Source organism: Lygodium microphyllum, chromosome 17, assembly GCF_053477565.2.
Source record: "Lygodium microphyllum isolate KBCC chromosome 17, Lygodium_microphyllum_v1.1.10, whole genome shotgun sequence".
NCBI lineage: Eukaryota > Viridiplantae > Streptophyta > Polypodiopsida > Schizaeales > Lygodiaceae > Lygodium > Lygodium microphyllum.
The window spans coordinates 108,779,460-108,796,017 of NC_141151.1; the positions used below are offsets into that span (position 1 = coordinate 108,779,460).

A 16,558-nucleotide genomic window follows, 5' to 3' on the forward strand; every position below is an offset into this window, starting at 1 on the left:
AAACAATCTAGATCTTGTTCGTTCAGGGAGTTTGTTGTTCCTACTAGCCATGGGTTTAGCCTATGTGCATGTGAAAGGTTGCAGCTTGTTGTTCTTACTAGCTGTGGGTCTATCCTATGTGCATGTGAAGCATTGCATTTTCTCTCATTGGTTTGACAGTATTTTCTGTCTTATTCTTCTTCCAGGTAGAAAACAGGGACAATGAGCTAAGTTTACGTGCGAAGAAAGAGCAGAGTGCTTATGAGGTGAAGGACTTACTAAATGAATACAACCAAGATATCAAAATACGCATGGAAGACCTCTGCAAAATTCAAGTAAGACGTATGTCATTTTATATATAGTGGTGTAGGAAATGCTGTTAGGTAATAAGATAAGTCGCTTATAGCCATTTGGATCTTGCTCCTGACCCGTTATTCATCCCCATCCATTCACATAAAAACACAGTTAGGATGCATGGCTGTTTTGGTTTGAATGTTTTGAAAACCCTTTGTTCCCAACAGTAATTGTTCAGCAATGTAACCACTAGATATTGTGGTAGATCTTACAGATCCCTGCTTAGGTCTTGCAGATGCATGCATTACTAATATGTAAATTGCCTGTAACTACATTTTGTGTAGACAAGCCCAAGTAGGTAAGACACTGAAAGAATACAGAGCATAAAGGCCTCCTTTCCATGCTGGATGTCATGTTTTGACATTAATATCTGCTAGCTAGATGAGGATTATAAATCTTTCTGAGCAGCAAAGGTCAGTGATGTGGCTAATGTCCTCAACTCAATCATGAGCCTCATATTTGAGAATAAGCATGGCGTTTCCAAAGTTCAAAAGGGGATTCCTCCTACACAGTACTACTTCAGCACCTACCGATCATACACATCATGTCCTCTATGTATGTTGGTAGAGTATGCACCTGAATAAACTCATATGAAATTATGGGCTTCAAGAGTATCCTAGACGGAAGGAGCATGTGAGCTCTGCATATTTATCGAATTAGTAATATAAAATCCAAACTCACAATTTCGGGTTTGAAGAAGAGTTTCTACCAGATTTCATGGTTATTCAAACACATGAACCTTCACCTTTGAAACAAATGATCTACCAGGAAGACCACAGATGCATAGAAGAAAGATTACAAGTGTACCAGTCATATTTCCAAGAGAAGGAACGTAAGGTGAATTTTAAAAGGTCCCTCTAGTGAAGGTCATACAATTTTGAATCTTCTTTGGATAGTGAATTCAGTTGACAATTGGTGTTATGGAACAGGAATTTATGAAGTGGGAGGAAAAAAGGCTCAAAGAAGAGAGGAGAATGGTCAGTTAACAAAGACTTCACACTTCTCTCTTTGGAATTTCTTTTAATGGTTGATATTGCCTTCTTTTTATCTAGCAATATCATTTATCTACTGCTTCGGATATTTCTCTTTGAAGTTTATTTCATCTGTTGCTAATGGCTCCGGTATCCAGGGTTCACCTCAAAAGAAGTATGCCATATAATTAGTTTCTTTCTAGTCTAGTTTTCATTTTACCTTCATTTGAATGGTTTTTCCCTTCAAATACGTCCATAATCTTGACAGCTTCTTAAATTCTAATGTCTCTGATCTGGAATACCTCATAGCCTCCTCTACATGGCCATCTAAGAAGAGGTAGTGACATTCAATCTAGCAATATTCTGGGAGTCATGTGGTAGATGTGAATGCTCCTAATCCTAGAGGTGCCCTATATTGCGTATTTTGCATGCTGAGTGTTTCCCACCTCCAAGATTAAGGGAACTTTGTGTGGTAGATTCTAAGGTTTAGCCTGAGATAGTAGCCCTATTTCTTTCTTCTATAAAAAATCTAATCGGAGAGTTTTCTTGTTTAATGTTGGAATCCTGTTTTTCATGCCATTCCAGCTCAAATTATCTACGAGGAAATCTTATTCAAAATTTTCTTATACTTCCGATTCAGAATAGATGTTTAATACTTATGAAAAACCATTAAAAGCATAAGAAACTTGTGTATAGATGTATAGTGACTACATGCTCAAAACTATATCAATCTGTTAATGTTTACAATATGAAGAATCTTACAACAAAAGATATGAAGATACAGAATGTAGATGAATATGTGAGATTAATCAAAATGACAACTGTTATTGTCTGGCCAAAACTGGTACTTTGCTAGAATGAGCAAAAGAGAAGAGAGGATGCGGTGGTGTTCATTCAATTTGCGTGGCGCAGGCACAAAAGAAGGAAGAAGGCAAAAGAAATGCAAGAGAAAAAGGTATCAGATCTTTCATGCTGGAATTTTATAAGAGATTCATGCAATCATCTTTCTTCAGCCATTTATGTTTTCAAAATGGAGTTTCAGTTGCAATGAGCCTAGGATGGATTTTAAGATTTACAGAACTGCAAAATCTTTAGGCCTGAGGATGTTCTAATTCCTTGTCAATATGTATTACTAGCATTCAGCTGATCCCATAAGATTGATAGACCACTCGGAATTAGTGAGAGATTTTTCTTAGAAGAAAGGATGAGTTCATGTAAGGATCAGCGTGCTGAGGTACCTGCTGCCAGTGCGGATGGAGGTGGAGTTGCTGTACTTAAGAGTGTGCAGATGACACTGCCTTGTTATGTTGAGGATGATGAGCTGATGCTCAAGAGATGGAGATTGACACTAGTGTAATGCATGACAGCAAGTCCAAAAATCAACTAGAAAAAGTTGGTTCGTTTTCTTACCAATCTGGACTCCAGCACTTATTTGGAGTTCACTTGGTTTCTAGATGGGTGGGCAGGAGGGAGATAGTCAAATACTTTGGGTTCTAGGTGGGTCTCAACATTGCAGCAGCCTAGTAGTTTGTGCCTGTGTTAGGCTAGCGGAAGCTAAACTACTGAAGCACGGCTCGCCTCTCCCTCGTGGGCCAAGCTCAATGGTCAACCAAGTCCTATTGGCAGCACTCTAGTATATAGCTTCCTGTTGGTGTTTTCTCCATTGTGTGTTGCTCATTGCTTAGCCTGGAAATGTCTCTAGTCTGGTTTGGACTGGGTTCAAGGATTCCTGCACTTAAGTGACCTAACAGACCATCAATGTAACGTACCCGCCTTTATTACGTGACGAGTAACGTTTTAGTAGGCGCCCAGAGTTTACCTTCTAGCCATCACCATCCGTACTCTAACTAGAATGATTGGATTTTGTCCGGCTCTATAATCCTAGGTCTAGCCCGCAGGGGAAGCATCTTGCCGTTATCCACAAAGGACTGACCTGAAGGTTCCTAGTTGACCTAACAGTCACCTATCAATAACTAGCTCACATTCGGAGGTGTCCTTCGAGAGGCTTCTTGTTCGGAAGGAGCGATTGCTATTACCCTTGGTTCATGGAGTACAATGTTTTTTTCCAGGAGCAGACTAAGGATTTATGAAATCCCTCACAGTGCTCTGGCATAGCCACTGTACCTTTCCCCTAAGATAATTTATAGTTCGGGTTCAGAGACCAAACCATAGGTAAGTTAGCGAATCGGCCCTTTCTAGAGTTTCTTCCTAGCGTTTGTTTTTGGCGAAATCTCTTGGCTAACCGAGACCACCCTGCCATAGGAATGGATTTGCCGGGAATCCATCCACCCACTTCCCTCTATGGAAGTTATTAGTTATCTAATTACCTACCACATTACATGAAACATATAAAAACAGCTTCGTTAATTAAAAAGAATACTTTTATGCACAGTTGTTCATTTGTGTAATTTACTCGTGGACATACAATCAGGATAAAACAAATTCATTGATTTTGTTCCATAATGTGTGTTTTCCCGTCTATATAGGAGAAAATTTACTTTTTCACGTGTTGTCTCATTTGACGCATCTGCACGTCACCAAGATCAAATCCACCTATAGCTAGCATTTTTAGGTATCCCAAGTAGAACTCACTAGTCTTCTTTTCTATGGGTTAACATTAAAATTCCTCATGATTTCTCTTGAGTTCTAGGTTTTCATAGTTCCCCTAATAGTTTCTAGCCTATAAGATGTTCTAATAATTTACCAAGTGAATACTCTAAGATCGCAGTATGTTTTAAGAGACTTATCTTATTTCTATTGAATTCGGATAGAAATTTTTAGAAAAACTTATGGTATCGCGATTGGTAAAGGATTGTTATCCGCGGCCGTGACTTTGTTAGTGACTCTCGTGCTTGTAACTCCAACTGTTGCTTCCACATTAGAAGGGTTATTCGTGATTTTCGCTTTTGAATTCTTTTTCTTTGGGGCCATGACGGAAATATGATTCATAGAAGAAAGAACACGGCAGTAATACCAGTTGGCAAGGGTGTAAGACTCGATGATGATGATGGATATCACAGGATTCAATGTAGGCCTCGCGGATGGTTCTTTTTGCCTCGTGGAGAGTAGTACTTCTCTCTCTCTAGTAGACAGAATAGGGACGAGAGTAGAGGTATGACTTCTAACCAGATTGATAGAATAGGATAAAGTTTTTCAGTGTCTTTTCTTCTTGGATTAGAGTAGAAGAGGATGAGAGACCTTTAGCGTATCCCCTTCCTTGGGTTGAATGGGATGATGTCTCTTCGTCTCGCAGAATAGAGTCTCCTCCTTCTCGATCAGCGTCTCATCCTTGTTAAGATTGCTCTTATCCCTCTACTTGGTCATCCCCAAGCCCTCAAATTATAGTTTTGCAGGGGAAGGGGGTAAAAGAGAGGACACTTTCTTTTTTAGCGTTTTTCGATAACATCATCGATGATAAAGGGAGAACGCTTCTTTTAGCACTTCTGATTACATCATTGATGACGTCAGATGAGGGAGCTCCATTTTTGTAGCACGAAGATAAAAATTTACGAATCTATGGGTGAGTACCGCATGGCGTGTCGTCGAGCGGTCGTCACTCTAAGGCTTACGACTAAGGTAGCAACCAAGGCATAAGCTTCTACTAGCTTGTAGAAAAATCTTCTCAGGAGATCACCCATCCCGGCAGTGTCGTCACCCAAAGTGCACTTAAGTGCCAAGTGACTATCCACTAGGCTAGTTCTTTTTGTTGTTCTATACTACAAACATAGTTTTAATAAGCTAGTCTTGGGAGGGTCTTCCAAGTCTTTCTTCCATGAACTTGCGTATAATATCTCATTAATAATAATTATCTTCATAATGAGAGTCAGTTTCATAATTAGAGATATTTAAAAAAAAAAAAATGTGTAACATAAATCAATTTTCTTTGGAATGTATACGTACATTAAAATAAACTGAGTAATGGGGACATTACAATCAGCAAACACCAAGCCAAGGGCTGCTTGAGGATTATCAATTGAGAGAACCAGAGCTAGACACTAGACGGCCTATCCACTTTCTCATTGAGGAGGGCTTCCAAGAATGCTGTGCTTATCTAAGATGAGAGTGGGGACAATCTTCGAGGAAGATTTTCACCATAGCATTGACTACCCTTCCCAAATCATATTTTCTTTGTAGCTTGCTACGAGGTTACATCTGGCTTTCTTATTAATCTAGAGAGTCAATGTTATATTAGTCATTAGCGTTAGTGTCCATAGTTGGATGGTTCAAAAATATGGGATTTTTGGACCATTTTAGTCTATTTTTGATATTTTGAATATTATTCTTGTGAATATTCTAAAAAGGTGTAGTAAACTTTTAGAATAAAGTGATGTGTAAAAAGCAAGTGGCTTTTCAGTGAGCTTTGAAAAATCTCATTAAAAAAAGAAGGGTTCCCGAATTCGTGCGGCATGCGATCACAATTTTCAAGCAGCAAACAACACTTCAAATAGGAAGAGAGAAGTGATCCGGGAGGATTTTGACCAGGTGTTAGATTTTCTAGGGTTTTACTCCCCTTTCAGAGCTGATGGAACTATCAAATTTGCCATCTGAGCTGTAGAGTAGAAGCCAATGTTTTGTATATGTTTTTGGTATAATAGGGAGCTCCAAGAGATCTAATGCTTAGAGATTCCTTTTGAGTAGTAGTAGACATTGTCTAGATAATCCAAGAACCGTTTGTCTTGGATTTTATCCATCAAATGACTAGTTTATGACTGCTGTAATAACCAAGAATACACCGGAGTGAAGTGTGTTTGGAGTCCCACACAAGGCTTTTGTTTTCCTTCTCAGGTTCTATCAATACATAGTGCTCTCGAGAGAAGTAGTTGGGATTCTCCTACCAAGAAGTCATCTAAACCTATGTTTGGACTCTTTGTCTTGGTGTACAATAGAGTTTATATGTAATACATGTAGAATTTGAATCATTGAGCTTTGTCTTTATATTGTGTAAAGGCTTTGGCAGAGTAGAGGCCTCGAGGTTATTAGGACATTGATAAACACTAAGTCAGTTGGAATCCACAGGTCTTGGATCAAGACAGGTTATAGCTTGGTGAGCGTAAGCCTCTCCCCACTATGTCTATGTGTGCTAGAATAATGGACAAACATCAGTTGGAGTAATGAAATGAAACATGGAAACATCAACTGGAAATGAAAGCTAGTAGACAATTCTCACTTGTAGACATTCCAATGCAAGTAAACCACAACGCCCCGCCCCCTCCAAAAAACAAGACCGTCAGACATGCAAAGAAGCCATTATAATATCCTTATTCTCATCCTTGTGAAAGAGCTTGGAGAAGGTTTGCTATGTCTCAATGGGTTTAAGTTTGTCTCATTAGTTTCAGCTCAAGATTCCTTGGTTTCTCGGTTAAGTAATAAAGGAAATACTTGTTATACTCTATAATTTTCATGTACTAATTGGGCATTTAGTAGAGAATGTTTAATGCCCTAGCCATTACAAATAACAAGTAGCTACAATTCGTGTCAGATCTCAATCTCCTCTCTTCACATGTCCAATTATTTCAAGATTAATCAACTTACCAAAACATCGTACATCTTGTTGCAAGCTTGGTCGCTTCTTACATACCAATCTTTTGATCTCCCCTACTCCATGTGTGATGTTTGTAGATGTCTTTGTGTCTTTGGCAATGTGAAGGGAGCTACAAGTTCAACCCCCGAGACCTACGGACTGCTTATTGGTCGAGCGTTTCAAGCCGAGCGGCCATGGCTACCTCTCACATAGCCGACGTGCTCTCCCTACCTATGGGGTGTAGTGAGCTTACCTTGATGCTCGATCAAGTACCCTCCTCTCCCGTTCACGCCTGTAGCTCCACGATCCTTGAGGCAAGCTCAAGCAACCTCAATCCCTCTCCAACAAGCTCCATCCTCCATAGCCACGCGAGACAACAGAAGAGTAGAGAAGAGAAGAAGATGAAGAGAGGAGATGGGGAGCTTCCTCTCCTCGGTCCCTCACTCTCACACACTCACTCCCTCACTCTCTCACACTCACTCATTCCCTCTCTCAAGCACAAGTAAGAAGGCAAGAAGAAAAGAAGAAGAAGAAGTTTTTAGCCACACACAAGAATGAGCTTCTCATTCACTTTTCAAGTTTATATACATGCCCTACTTTCCACGGGCAGTCATCTTCAATTTTTACATGGCCAACCATGGCCTAGGCTCGTTTTCTCCATTCTTTCACTTCCTAGCTAGTTCTACCACCCTTCTAAGTTTACAATTTGCACAGGAGGGAGCCTGGCGCTCTTTTACAAGGATTTGAGAGCGTCTTTGCATTTAAAGGTGCGCTTTCTTGCTTTTAACTCCTGCAGACTTCGGCGGTTGCGCCTTGGACTTTTGGTGGTTGTTCCCATGCTTTTGGATTTTTTCCAGACTTATTATTCTTCTGGGCGCCTTCTCCATGCCTGCCCTACGCCTTCTGCTACTCAAATTTTTCTATTTTTCCGCTTTTTTCCTGTTGTTGGTTTTGCAGTAAACATTACCCCCGTCCTAGCCAAGTGCCAGTCCCATGGCATTGATGGGTGGTAGCTTGGAAGGTGGTAGTGTTGGTGGCTGGGTGGCCTTTTGAGTTTGTGTACATTCCCTTGTCGAGGATGGTGTTGGAGGGATTCATCCTTGAAATTGAAAATGGTGTTGAATTGGGTCACTCCAGAAGGGTGTCTTGACAAAGATCTGCCCTTGAAATTGAAAATGGTGTTTGGGCGGATCCATTGGTTGATATGCTTTCTCCTTGATACAACCCGATCTTAACCTGCAAGGCAAAGTTGTGCACTTCCTAAGGGGTGTGTCTGCCTCTCTGTGGTACATGCAGTGCACGTAACGGTGGAACTGGGAGTTGGGTCGAAGCCCACGGTGTTGTCCCACACATGAGGACCTAGTTTGTGCATCGTCATGTGTGCGGTGCAGAGCTTAGGGTGACAGGTTTGGTAGTCCTGCCCTTGATGTGCCCTAAGCATGAGGTGGGGAAAGAGCTAGGTGGAAACCCTAGGTGCAATGAATGTGGCACTCCAGATGTCTCATGGGGAGCTCAAACCTTTGCTTTTCTCTTTCTTGCACCTTTTTGTCCTCTAGTGTCCTCTTTTGTTTTCATTCTTGGTACTGGCCTCTTTTCTTTTTCTTTTTTTTTTTCTTTCTCTCGCTTTTTTTTTTTGGATGACTTATTGATCATGGCTGTGACTGAAATACAAAAAGAGTTCTTATGCTGTATTCCTATCATCCTCGGATGGTCCACAAGGAGACCTCAGGCACTTAGTCAAAAATGTGCATGGCTTTGCAGATATTCTTTGATGCTAGCTCTTACCTTCAGAGGTGCTGATGACAAAAAGAGATGGTTACACCTTGTGAAGCGGGTATCGCTCATGTCCTCTAGGATTTTTGTGCAAAAGGAGAGGAGTAAGGTCGCCCTCATCATGAGCCTAGCCATGGCGGGACTATCGATGCCTAAGTTGATATCTAAAAAGAGCGGGGGAAGGTGGGCTTCCTCAGCTATAGGCTTTTGCTTAAGCAAGAACCTAATGAGCCTAAGGTAATTACAAGTTACTATAAATGCCAGGTCTGGACATGAGGAGAAATCCTCAAGGAAGCGGTTGATGGATGGAAGGATATCCTTCAATCTAAAAACCAAGCATCCCTCGAGAGTCCGTGCATTGACATTGTACATTGTTGGAAAGTCAAGGGGCCCATGTAGGTTTCTGTCATGGTCGACTCCATGTCTGCGGGGGTAAGGCATGTAGATGGGGTCGTTCCGCTCTTCAGGCAATGAGCTACAAAAAGCAGTCTAGGCATCAAAGTTGGTATCTCAAATCCTCCTTCTCCACTTCGGCTGCGCTTCATAGCCTTGGACAGTCTTGGGAACCCGATTCACATTGTCTTGCCAATAATCTCTTGGTTCCTACCTCCATCTGGTAACTACAATGTTTCTCCTCTATCCATCTATTGGCGAGGTCATTAGCCATTCTGTTGATTCTTGCCACCGTCTCCAGGGATAGAACATGATCCAAAGCTCGTGGATAAGAAAAGGACAGCAGCTCAAATGGTCGTGTCTGGAACTCCTGCTATCGCCATATAATCAACTCTTGAGACCAGTTGACGGGATGGGGATCCTCCCATATTGGCATGGGCTCTTCAGGGAGTTGCTGTGGCCGTACTCTCGCTCTCCTTTGGGCTTGCTCCGCAAGCTCTTGCTTCTTCTTCGGGATGCTACCATGTGTTTAGGAATTTGTGCCCCTTTTGGCTCTTCCGGTGGCAATTCAGGCAGGGGCGGACTGGGCTCTCTGTGCTGTTCTTTCTCGAATTCTTGCTCAAAGTCTGCCCCCTCTTCCGTGTGTTGCTCTACTGCCGACTGGTCTTCAAGTGGTGGATGTTGCACTTGTCCTTCAAACCCTAGTTCCTTGAGCTCGTCAATGGAAAGGCCGGCTTGCCGTAGGTAACTTTATTGTTGTGCCGTAGTAATACATGTGCCAGTTGGAAGGGTGTGTTCTTGAAGGCCATATCTCAAGGCACGAGATGTCAATTCTAACTTTCTCTTCATCCTTTCCAATGAGTCCTTGCCTTCAACTTGGGTGACATTCAGCACCGTGCTTCAAGAAGGCTTGTCTCTCATCAGTGTCTGAGCACACTTCGGCAGCCTCTGCTCTTGATTCCGTGAACACTCTTTCGCATTCACTCGCCACGCAAGGCGTTTTGTTAGTCCACGCACTCTTTCGAAGTTGTGCTGCTTCCATTGCTGTGCCCTCTCTTCCATCTTTTTCCTTCCCTCCTCCATTTCTCGAGATAGCATCACTACCACCTGTTGCTACTCATTCACTAAGTCTAGCATCTGTGTCTTCTCCTTATCGCGGCGGTTGAGTTGCTCTTCTACTGTTTTCCTTGTTCCGCAATGGTAAACTGTAGTTGTGCCTCTGCGAATCTCTTTGACAGTTCTCCCCGGATCTACTCACGGCTTTCTAACTCTGCAAAATGCAGTTTTCTTTCTGTTATTGCCATAGCCATGAGAGCTTCCACATCTCTTTTTGTGTTTTCCAAGTCATCTTTCAACTCCTGTGTGCTTCTTCCTGTGGCATCCTACCTTTCTTGCTCTAGGACTTGGATCTCTCTTTCTAGTCTTCCTTACTCCTCTATTTCATACCACAGCCAAAATGCCAGGGCGTCCTCTTGCTCTTGCCGTTGCTCTTCCGACTTTTGGCTTTCTTCCTACTAATGCTTCTCCAAGCGAGCGGTCCTTTCCATTAGCTCATCATATTATTGAATTAACATTTTCTGACTCTTTAGATGAGCTAGTACATCTTGTTCTTCCTCCTCCAATCTTCGCCTCAAACGATCTTTACTCTCTTGAGCTTCCTTGGTCTTGGCATCCGACTGCTCTTTTAGGGCCTTAAGCTCTTTTTGATGATCTGCGGATTTCTTGGACACGTTGAGCCTCAAAGCTGCCGAGGTTTCCTTTTCGACGTCCAGCTCTGCCAAGGCCGCTTTCTTTTCCTCTCTCGCCTTGCTCAAATGAGTGAGGAGTTTAGCTACATATGCATCGTAGTCTATTGCTGGTGACACTGTGAGAGGGGCCGTAGTGGTTGATGCTTCCAGCTTCTGCCGCTTAGGGTCTTGCCGTAATTCTACATCTGCTGCGGCTGGCCTGTTTGTTCCTACTTTGGAGGCAATCTCTGCTACTTTGTTAGCCAGGAGCTGTATCATTGCCATTAATTGAGCCATGTCCACAGCGTTGGCACCGACTCCTATGTTGTGGTGCGTGTGGTTTTAGTTGGGAGTGGCACAAGGGAAGAGGGGAGGGGATGCAGTGGGACCTTGCCCTTTCCTGCAACCACTGGAGTTGTTTGTACACTACCACCAACTCTAGCCTCATGATGCGGGCTCAGTGGGCTCATCTCTCCCCTCCATGGGTCTCTTCCACGGACCTGTGAGTTGCCTCTGCCAAATCTGCAGCTTCCTTCCTCCTCATTTCTTCAACTTCATCTTCAGCTCTTCTCTTCCTCTCCTCCTCGGCTCTTCTTGACTCTTCTCTGATCCTTTCAAATTCTTCCTCTTCTTTTCTCCTTCGTTCCTCCTCCATTCTCTTGGACTCTTCTTGTGCTCTTTTTAATTCAGCTTTCTCTTGCTTGTTTAACTTTTCCTTCTTTTGTTTTTGGATCTTGGTAGTCTTCGCCTTTTCTTGTACCCTAGCTTCGACTTGAGTGGATGGTGCTTTAGGCTCTTCTTTGTCACTAATGGTGCGTTCACTGGATCTGTCTTCCTCACGATGCAGTGGCTAGGAGGGTGCTACTATCTCTTCAATTCCCCCTGCTTCCTTGGTGGCCTCGTGAATAATGGCCGTCAATACACCACCGTATCTGATAGTAGAAGCCTTGGTAGAGGACTTCTTGCAAGCTGATCTCGCCGTAGAGACTGGAGACTCTTCTCCAGCTGCTGCTGCACCCGTATCAAGGGCATTTGCTGCTGTCTCGATGGTCTTTATGACAAACTCGTTCCAATCCACTTCCTCAGGGAACCTTGTCGCTATGCTTTCCAACACCGGGACACTGATCCTGTTCATCAAAGCATTGTATCCCTGTCCTGAGAAGAGGGCGTGGACCATCTTTGCTTGCATCTTTACTTCCAGGTTTGGGATGTTTGCCAAAGTTACTCCATCCACTGTGTGCACCTCACTCCTATTCATCCCCAGCATGGCATATATGTTTCTTCTATGATGCTTCACAGCTTTGGAGGCCAAGCCAAGGGCCTTCACCACTTCAGCGTCAAGTGGTACCTCCACCTGGTGGGCAATATCCCCTCTTCTTACTGTCACTGTGCCACAGTTCCTACGAGCATCAAAACTCCTCAGGAACTCTGCGCAAGCACTGTAATCCACCACTTGTCCCACTTTCTCCACATACTTCCAGAGAGTACACTTGTCCACTAGTTGCTTTACTGCTAGCTTCGTCCAGGTTTAGAGTGTGCTTGAAGGTGAATTGATTAAATCCTTGTGTCTCCACACCTATCCCGTACTTGGCTTGTTCTTCTTCCGTGAACGGAAGCTTACCGCCTCTTTCCTGTCCTGCCATTGTGGGTACTTGCCATGCAACAATACCCATAATTAGTATTGATGGGGTAGGCAAGACTGAATTATGGCATTATGAAAGAATTGAACAATTAGAAAAGCTACACGAGAACGTGAAATTTGAGAAATAACAAACTAAAAGAAAAGACATGAATTTTCCAAGTGTGCTTTGCTTTTAAGTTTTTATGTGTAGTTCAACTCTTTATTATGTTTTTCCTTTGTGTTATGTTTTCCTGATCACCTTACCCCCTCCCCCTCGTGGAAAGATGAAAATCCTTCCTAGGATTGAATAGGACGAGGCATGGGCGTTAAAGCATAGTATGGTGTGTTTAATTTGACAATAACCACTGGTAGAAATTTGGGTTGTATTCCAATTGGGCATGATGGTCAAGTTCATGCAGTCTAATGGATGCTTGTGTGATATACGTTAGGACATCGTGTAGCACATCGCCAGATTTGAGGTGGCTAGCAACGTGTAGCTCTTCTTCTGTAAGGACTTGGTCGATGTAAGGATGCGCCAATAAATGGTCGTCAAGCAGTTTGTTACGCAAGATGGCCATAACCCTTAAAGAAGTAGAAGCTACGTACGTAGAGTCATATTCCGCAGCCTTGATTGCGCGTCTCTGCTAGGCATTTGTCATAATTTGGCAACCTTTCCGCTTCCATTGGAGGCGTAAGGCATACCATTGATGTAAGAATGAAGAGATAGAGTTTGCAAGACTCACGAGCTCTTCAAGCTCTCGGATTGGTGTAGAGCTGACAGGCTTTCGATATGAGGTCAGCATCCTGCCGATGATTGCTTGCTCCTTTGAGACTTCACCGCTAGCGATAAGCTCAGCTGTAACCTTGGGGAATTTGATGGTCATGAGCTCGTACTCTTCCTAGGCGCATGGTAAAGCACGGACTTCAAAAGCAAGTGGCTCATCAAGAAGGCCAAGTTCTAGCCGCTCATAACTTCGGGCGAAGGTCGTGAATGTGCTGTCTAGCATTTTAATGCAAGTAACCAAGTCATCACCTGAATTGGTAGCAAGGTCCTTGGCCATAGCAAGAAATGAGCGTCGCTCATATGAAGGCCTATGACTTGCTAGTGGCTACAGTGGAACAGAACTAGATGGATGCATTAGCGATGATGTTCTGCTAGATTGCTCCTTGGGATGAGCATCCGCTTGGAAGGTTAGTTGTGTCTCCTGCGGCTTGGAAGACGTGCAACCTTCATCATGAGCTACTTTGAGCATGCAAGAGTCGGTCGCATTAGATGATTGCGGGACATCTAGCTGCTGCGTAAGTTGATAGGTTTGTGAGATCTCGAGAGACATAGTGGGTTTAGGCTGCACGGGACTGATTGGTCGAGTCTCTAGAGACTTTGCTCTTGCATCAGTAGTGGCTGGTTTAGAGCCAACGGGTTGCAGCTTTGGCCGATAGATGGGCTTAGGTTTTGGGGCTTCGGCCTTTGTGGTTGTCATAGATTTGACAGCTTGGGTCTTAGGTATGGCTGGTTGTTTAGTGAACACGCTGCTTGAAGCAGGTGTGGCCACAAGCTGTGTAAGGGGTTTGTTTTTAAGGACTGATGTCTTGGGCACCCAGATCCAGCTGTTGCCCTCATAGTATCCTTGAGCACGTAATAGGGTTATGGGGACCATCACGGCTTAAGGGTGCGTTTACAGCTTTGGCATCTAGACTGCTTTCTAGACTTTGCATGAGAGTTCCTAGGTCTGCGGGGTCGCGTTTGCTTATTGTGGGAAGGCTTGCCTTGATATTTAGGTACCCATTGAAATGTAGGTTGCTTAACCTTAGGAGTGGGTTTGGTGGGGTGGTGTTTTGTGGGCTGAGTGGGGGTGTGACACATCACGACCCCCCTCCTTAGCCTTAGGCGTGGTCTTCTCTATTGGTGGAGTGGCGGCTTTGGAGGGACCCACACTGCCCTTGCTAAAAGTTGTCACGACGCACACATTTCCTATGGCGAGGTTGATACGCTGTAGGTCGTAATTGACGTAACAATGGGTTTGTTTTTTGAAAGTGCACCCTAGCAGCGACGCCTTGCCTGCCTCCTTCGTGTTGGGCAACACATAGAAGATGATTGGTAAACTTTCAAACTCAATAGAGACAATGACTTTGCACTTCCTAAGGAGTGCATAGGATTCACCCCCAAACGGCGGGCTAAGTTTAGCGTTAGTTGGTTGCAACTGGGGTTGACCAATGAGGGTCCAATGAGAATGGGTTAGGATATTGACGTCAGCTCCCTCATCGATCAAAGCATCAAAAGAATGTGTCTTTTGGGTTGTGGCCGTGATTCGTAAATAAGCTGGAGTAACAACTTCCTCATCATTCTCTCTCTCGATGATGGTTGCGACATAGACATTGACAGGGGCCTCTATCGTAGGGGGCTCATGTAAAGGATGTGTGGGAGGGTAGTACTTCTTCATGCGACTGCCATTGAAAAATCCTATGCCCTCGCCTTCCAATGTTTCAAGTTCGACATTGCCTGTCCTACTGATGACACACACTCTAAAAGGTCCTAACCCTCGGAACTTCATTTTTTGCTTATGGCCCTTCACAGAGTACAACAACACAAGGTCACCCTGGTCAAAATCACGTTGTTTGACATACTTGTCAAACCACATCTTTCTTTGCGCCTTTTCACAAATTAGAGCGTGCGTGGCGATGAGTCTAGTTTCAGTGAGGTGTTCCAACTCGATAAGACAATTAGTCCAAGCCTCTTTTCCTTCCCAATGATCCTGCACCGCTATCCTCAAGCTAGGGATAAAAAAATCTAAAGGCAGGATAGCCTCGGTTTCGTATATCAGCCTGAAGGGCGTCCCACAACCATTTTATAGGTTGTTTGATAGGCCCATAAAGTTGCCATGAGCTTGTTATCCCAGTCGTTCCGAGAAGTGGAAACCACCTTTGTGAGCACGTTGACCAGGATCTTATTCGTTGATTCTACTTGGCCATTGGCTTGGGGATAGTATGGTGAAGACTTCCTATGGATGATCAAGAAGGTTGAGAGTAGGTGGGCAATCATCTCATTGATGAAGTGGGTGCCCTGGTCGCTCATTATCTCAATAGGGAAACCAAATCTCGAGATGACTTGCTCCCATAAGAACTTTGCTGTGGTCCTTGTATCATTCTTCCTTGTGGCTCTCGCTTCAACCCATTTCGTCAAATAGTCAGTTGCTATGATGATATATCGAGCCTGTGAATACTGGGCCACAGGACTAATGGGTCCGATGAAGTCAATGCCCCATTTCTCTAAAGGTTGTGCTATTACTACCGGGGTCAATTTCATTTTGTCCTCTGCGTGAGGACCTTGGTCCTTTAGCACTCATCACAGTGCTTGACAAATCTAGTTGCATCACGTAATAGCATGAGCCACCACAGTTGAGATTGCAGCACCTTGCGGGCTGTCGTGTCTCCACTGAAATGCCCCCCAGCGATTTTGACGTGTGCCTCTCTCAACGTGTCGTGCATCTCATGTTCGCACACACACCTGCGTAGCAACCCGTCTTGCCCGAACCTATAGAGTTGGCCGGCAATTAGCTGATAAGGTTGGATCTTCACAATAAGCCTCCTAAGCTTGGCCTTCTCGATAGGTCTCTCGGGTAGACTGTGTTCGAGCACGTGGATGACATCGTCAACCCAATATGGCATTAAATCAGCCTTGAATAATTCCTTGTCACTGGATAGGCCAAAGAGATGCACATCTGGAAGGTCATCCATTATGCCTTGTCCAGCGGCTTTACCTGTGGGTATGCAGGACATGTGATTTGCCATGTAATGCTATTTCTCTTTGCATACAACCATAGAGAGGTCAAACTCTAGAAGAAGAAATAACCATCGTGTAATGCGTCCTGTAGCGCAAGGCTTATTCACTAGATAGAGCAATGCTTGATGGTCAACAAGAAAGGTAAAAGATATGGCCAAAAGATAATGTCTAAATTTCTTAATGGCAAACACCATGGCCAGCCCCTCCCTTTCTGTAGTGGAATAGTTCATCTCCGTGTCATTGAGCTGCTTGTTGGCAAAGCTCACTGGGTAATCAAGGTTGTATTCGCCAGGTTGACACAGAACAGCTCCAATGGCAAACTTAGATGCATCTATATGCACATGGAACATTCTGGTCCAATCTGGGGCTTGTAAGATAGCTACGGTGGTAAGAGCCTTTTTCAATTCTTCGTTAAGCACGTTGGCATTCTTCGGTCCA

The 16,558-nt window shown here is 43.8% G+C and overlaps 1 protein-coding gene across 8 annotated transcripts in view; it reads left to right on the plus strand.

Annotated features, from left to right (window-relative positions):
• Positions 1-16,558, plus strand: part of LOC148022246 (dynein regulatory complex protein 10-like) — a 165,266-nt gene that overhangs the window by 140,370 nt on the left and 8,338 nt on the right. For 4 of the 8 annotated variants that reach the window (XM_087697880.1, XM_087697881.1, XM_087697887.1 and 1 more), the window contains 4 exons: positions 186-314; positions 1,102-1,170; positions 1,263-1,310; positions 2,161-2,259. In XM_087697880.1, the coding sequence (XP_087554006.1) occupies positions 186-314; positions 1,102-1,170; positions 1,263-1,310; positions 2,161-2,259 (345 nt within the window). Of the gene's footprint in view, positions 1-185; positions 315-617; positions 1,171-1,262; positions 1,311-2,160; positions 2,260-16,558 lie in introns of those variants that run through there. The other 4 variants (XR_015694473.1, XM_087697885.1, XM_087697883.1 and 1 more) reach the window with 4 other exon arrangements.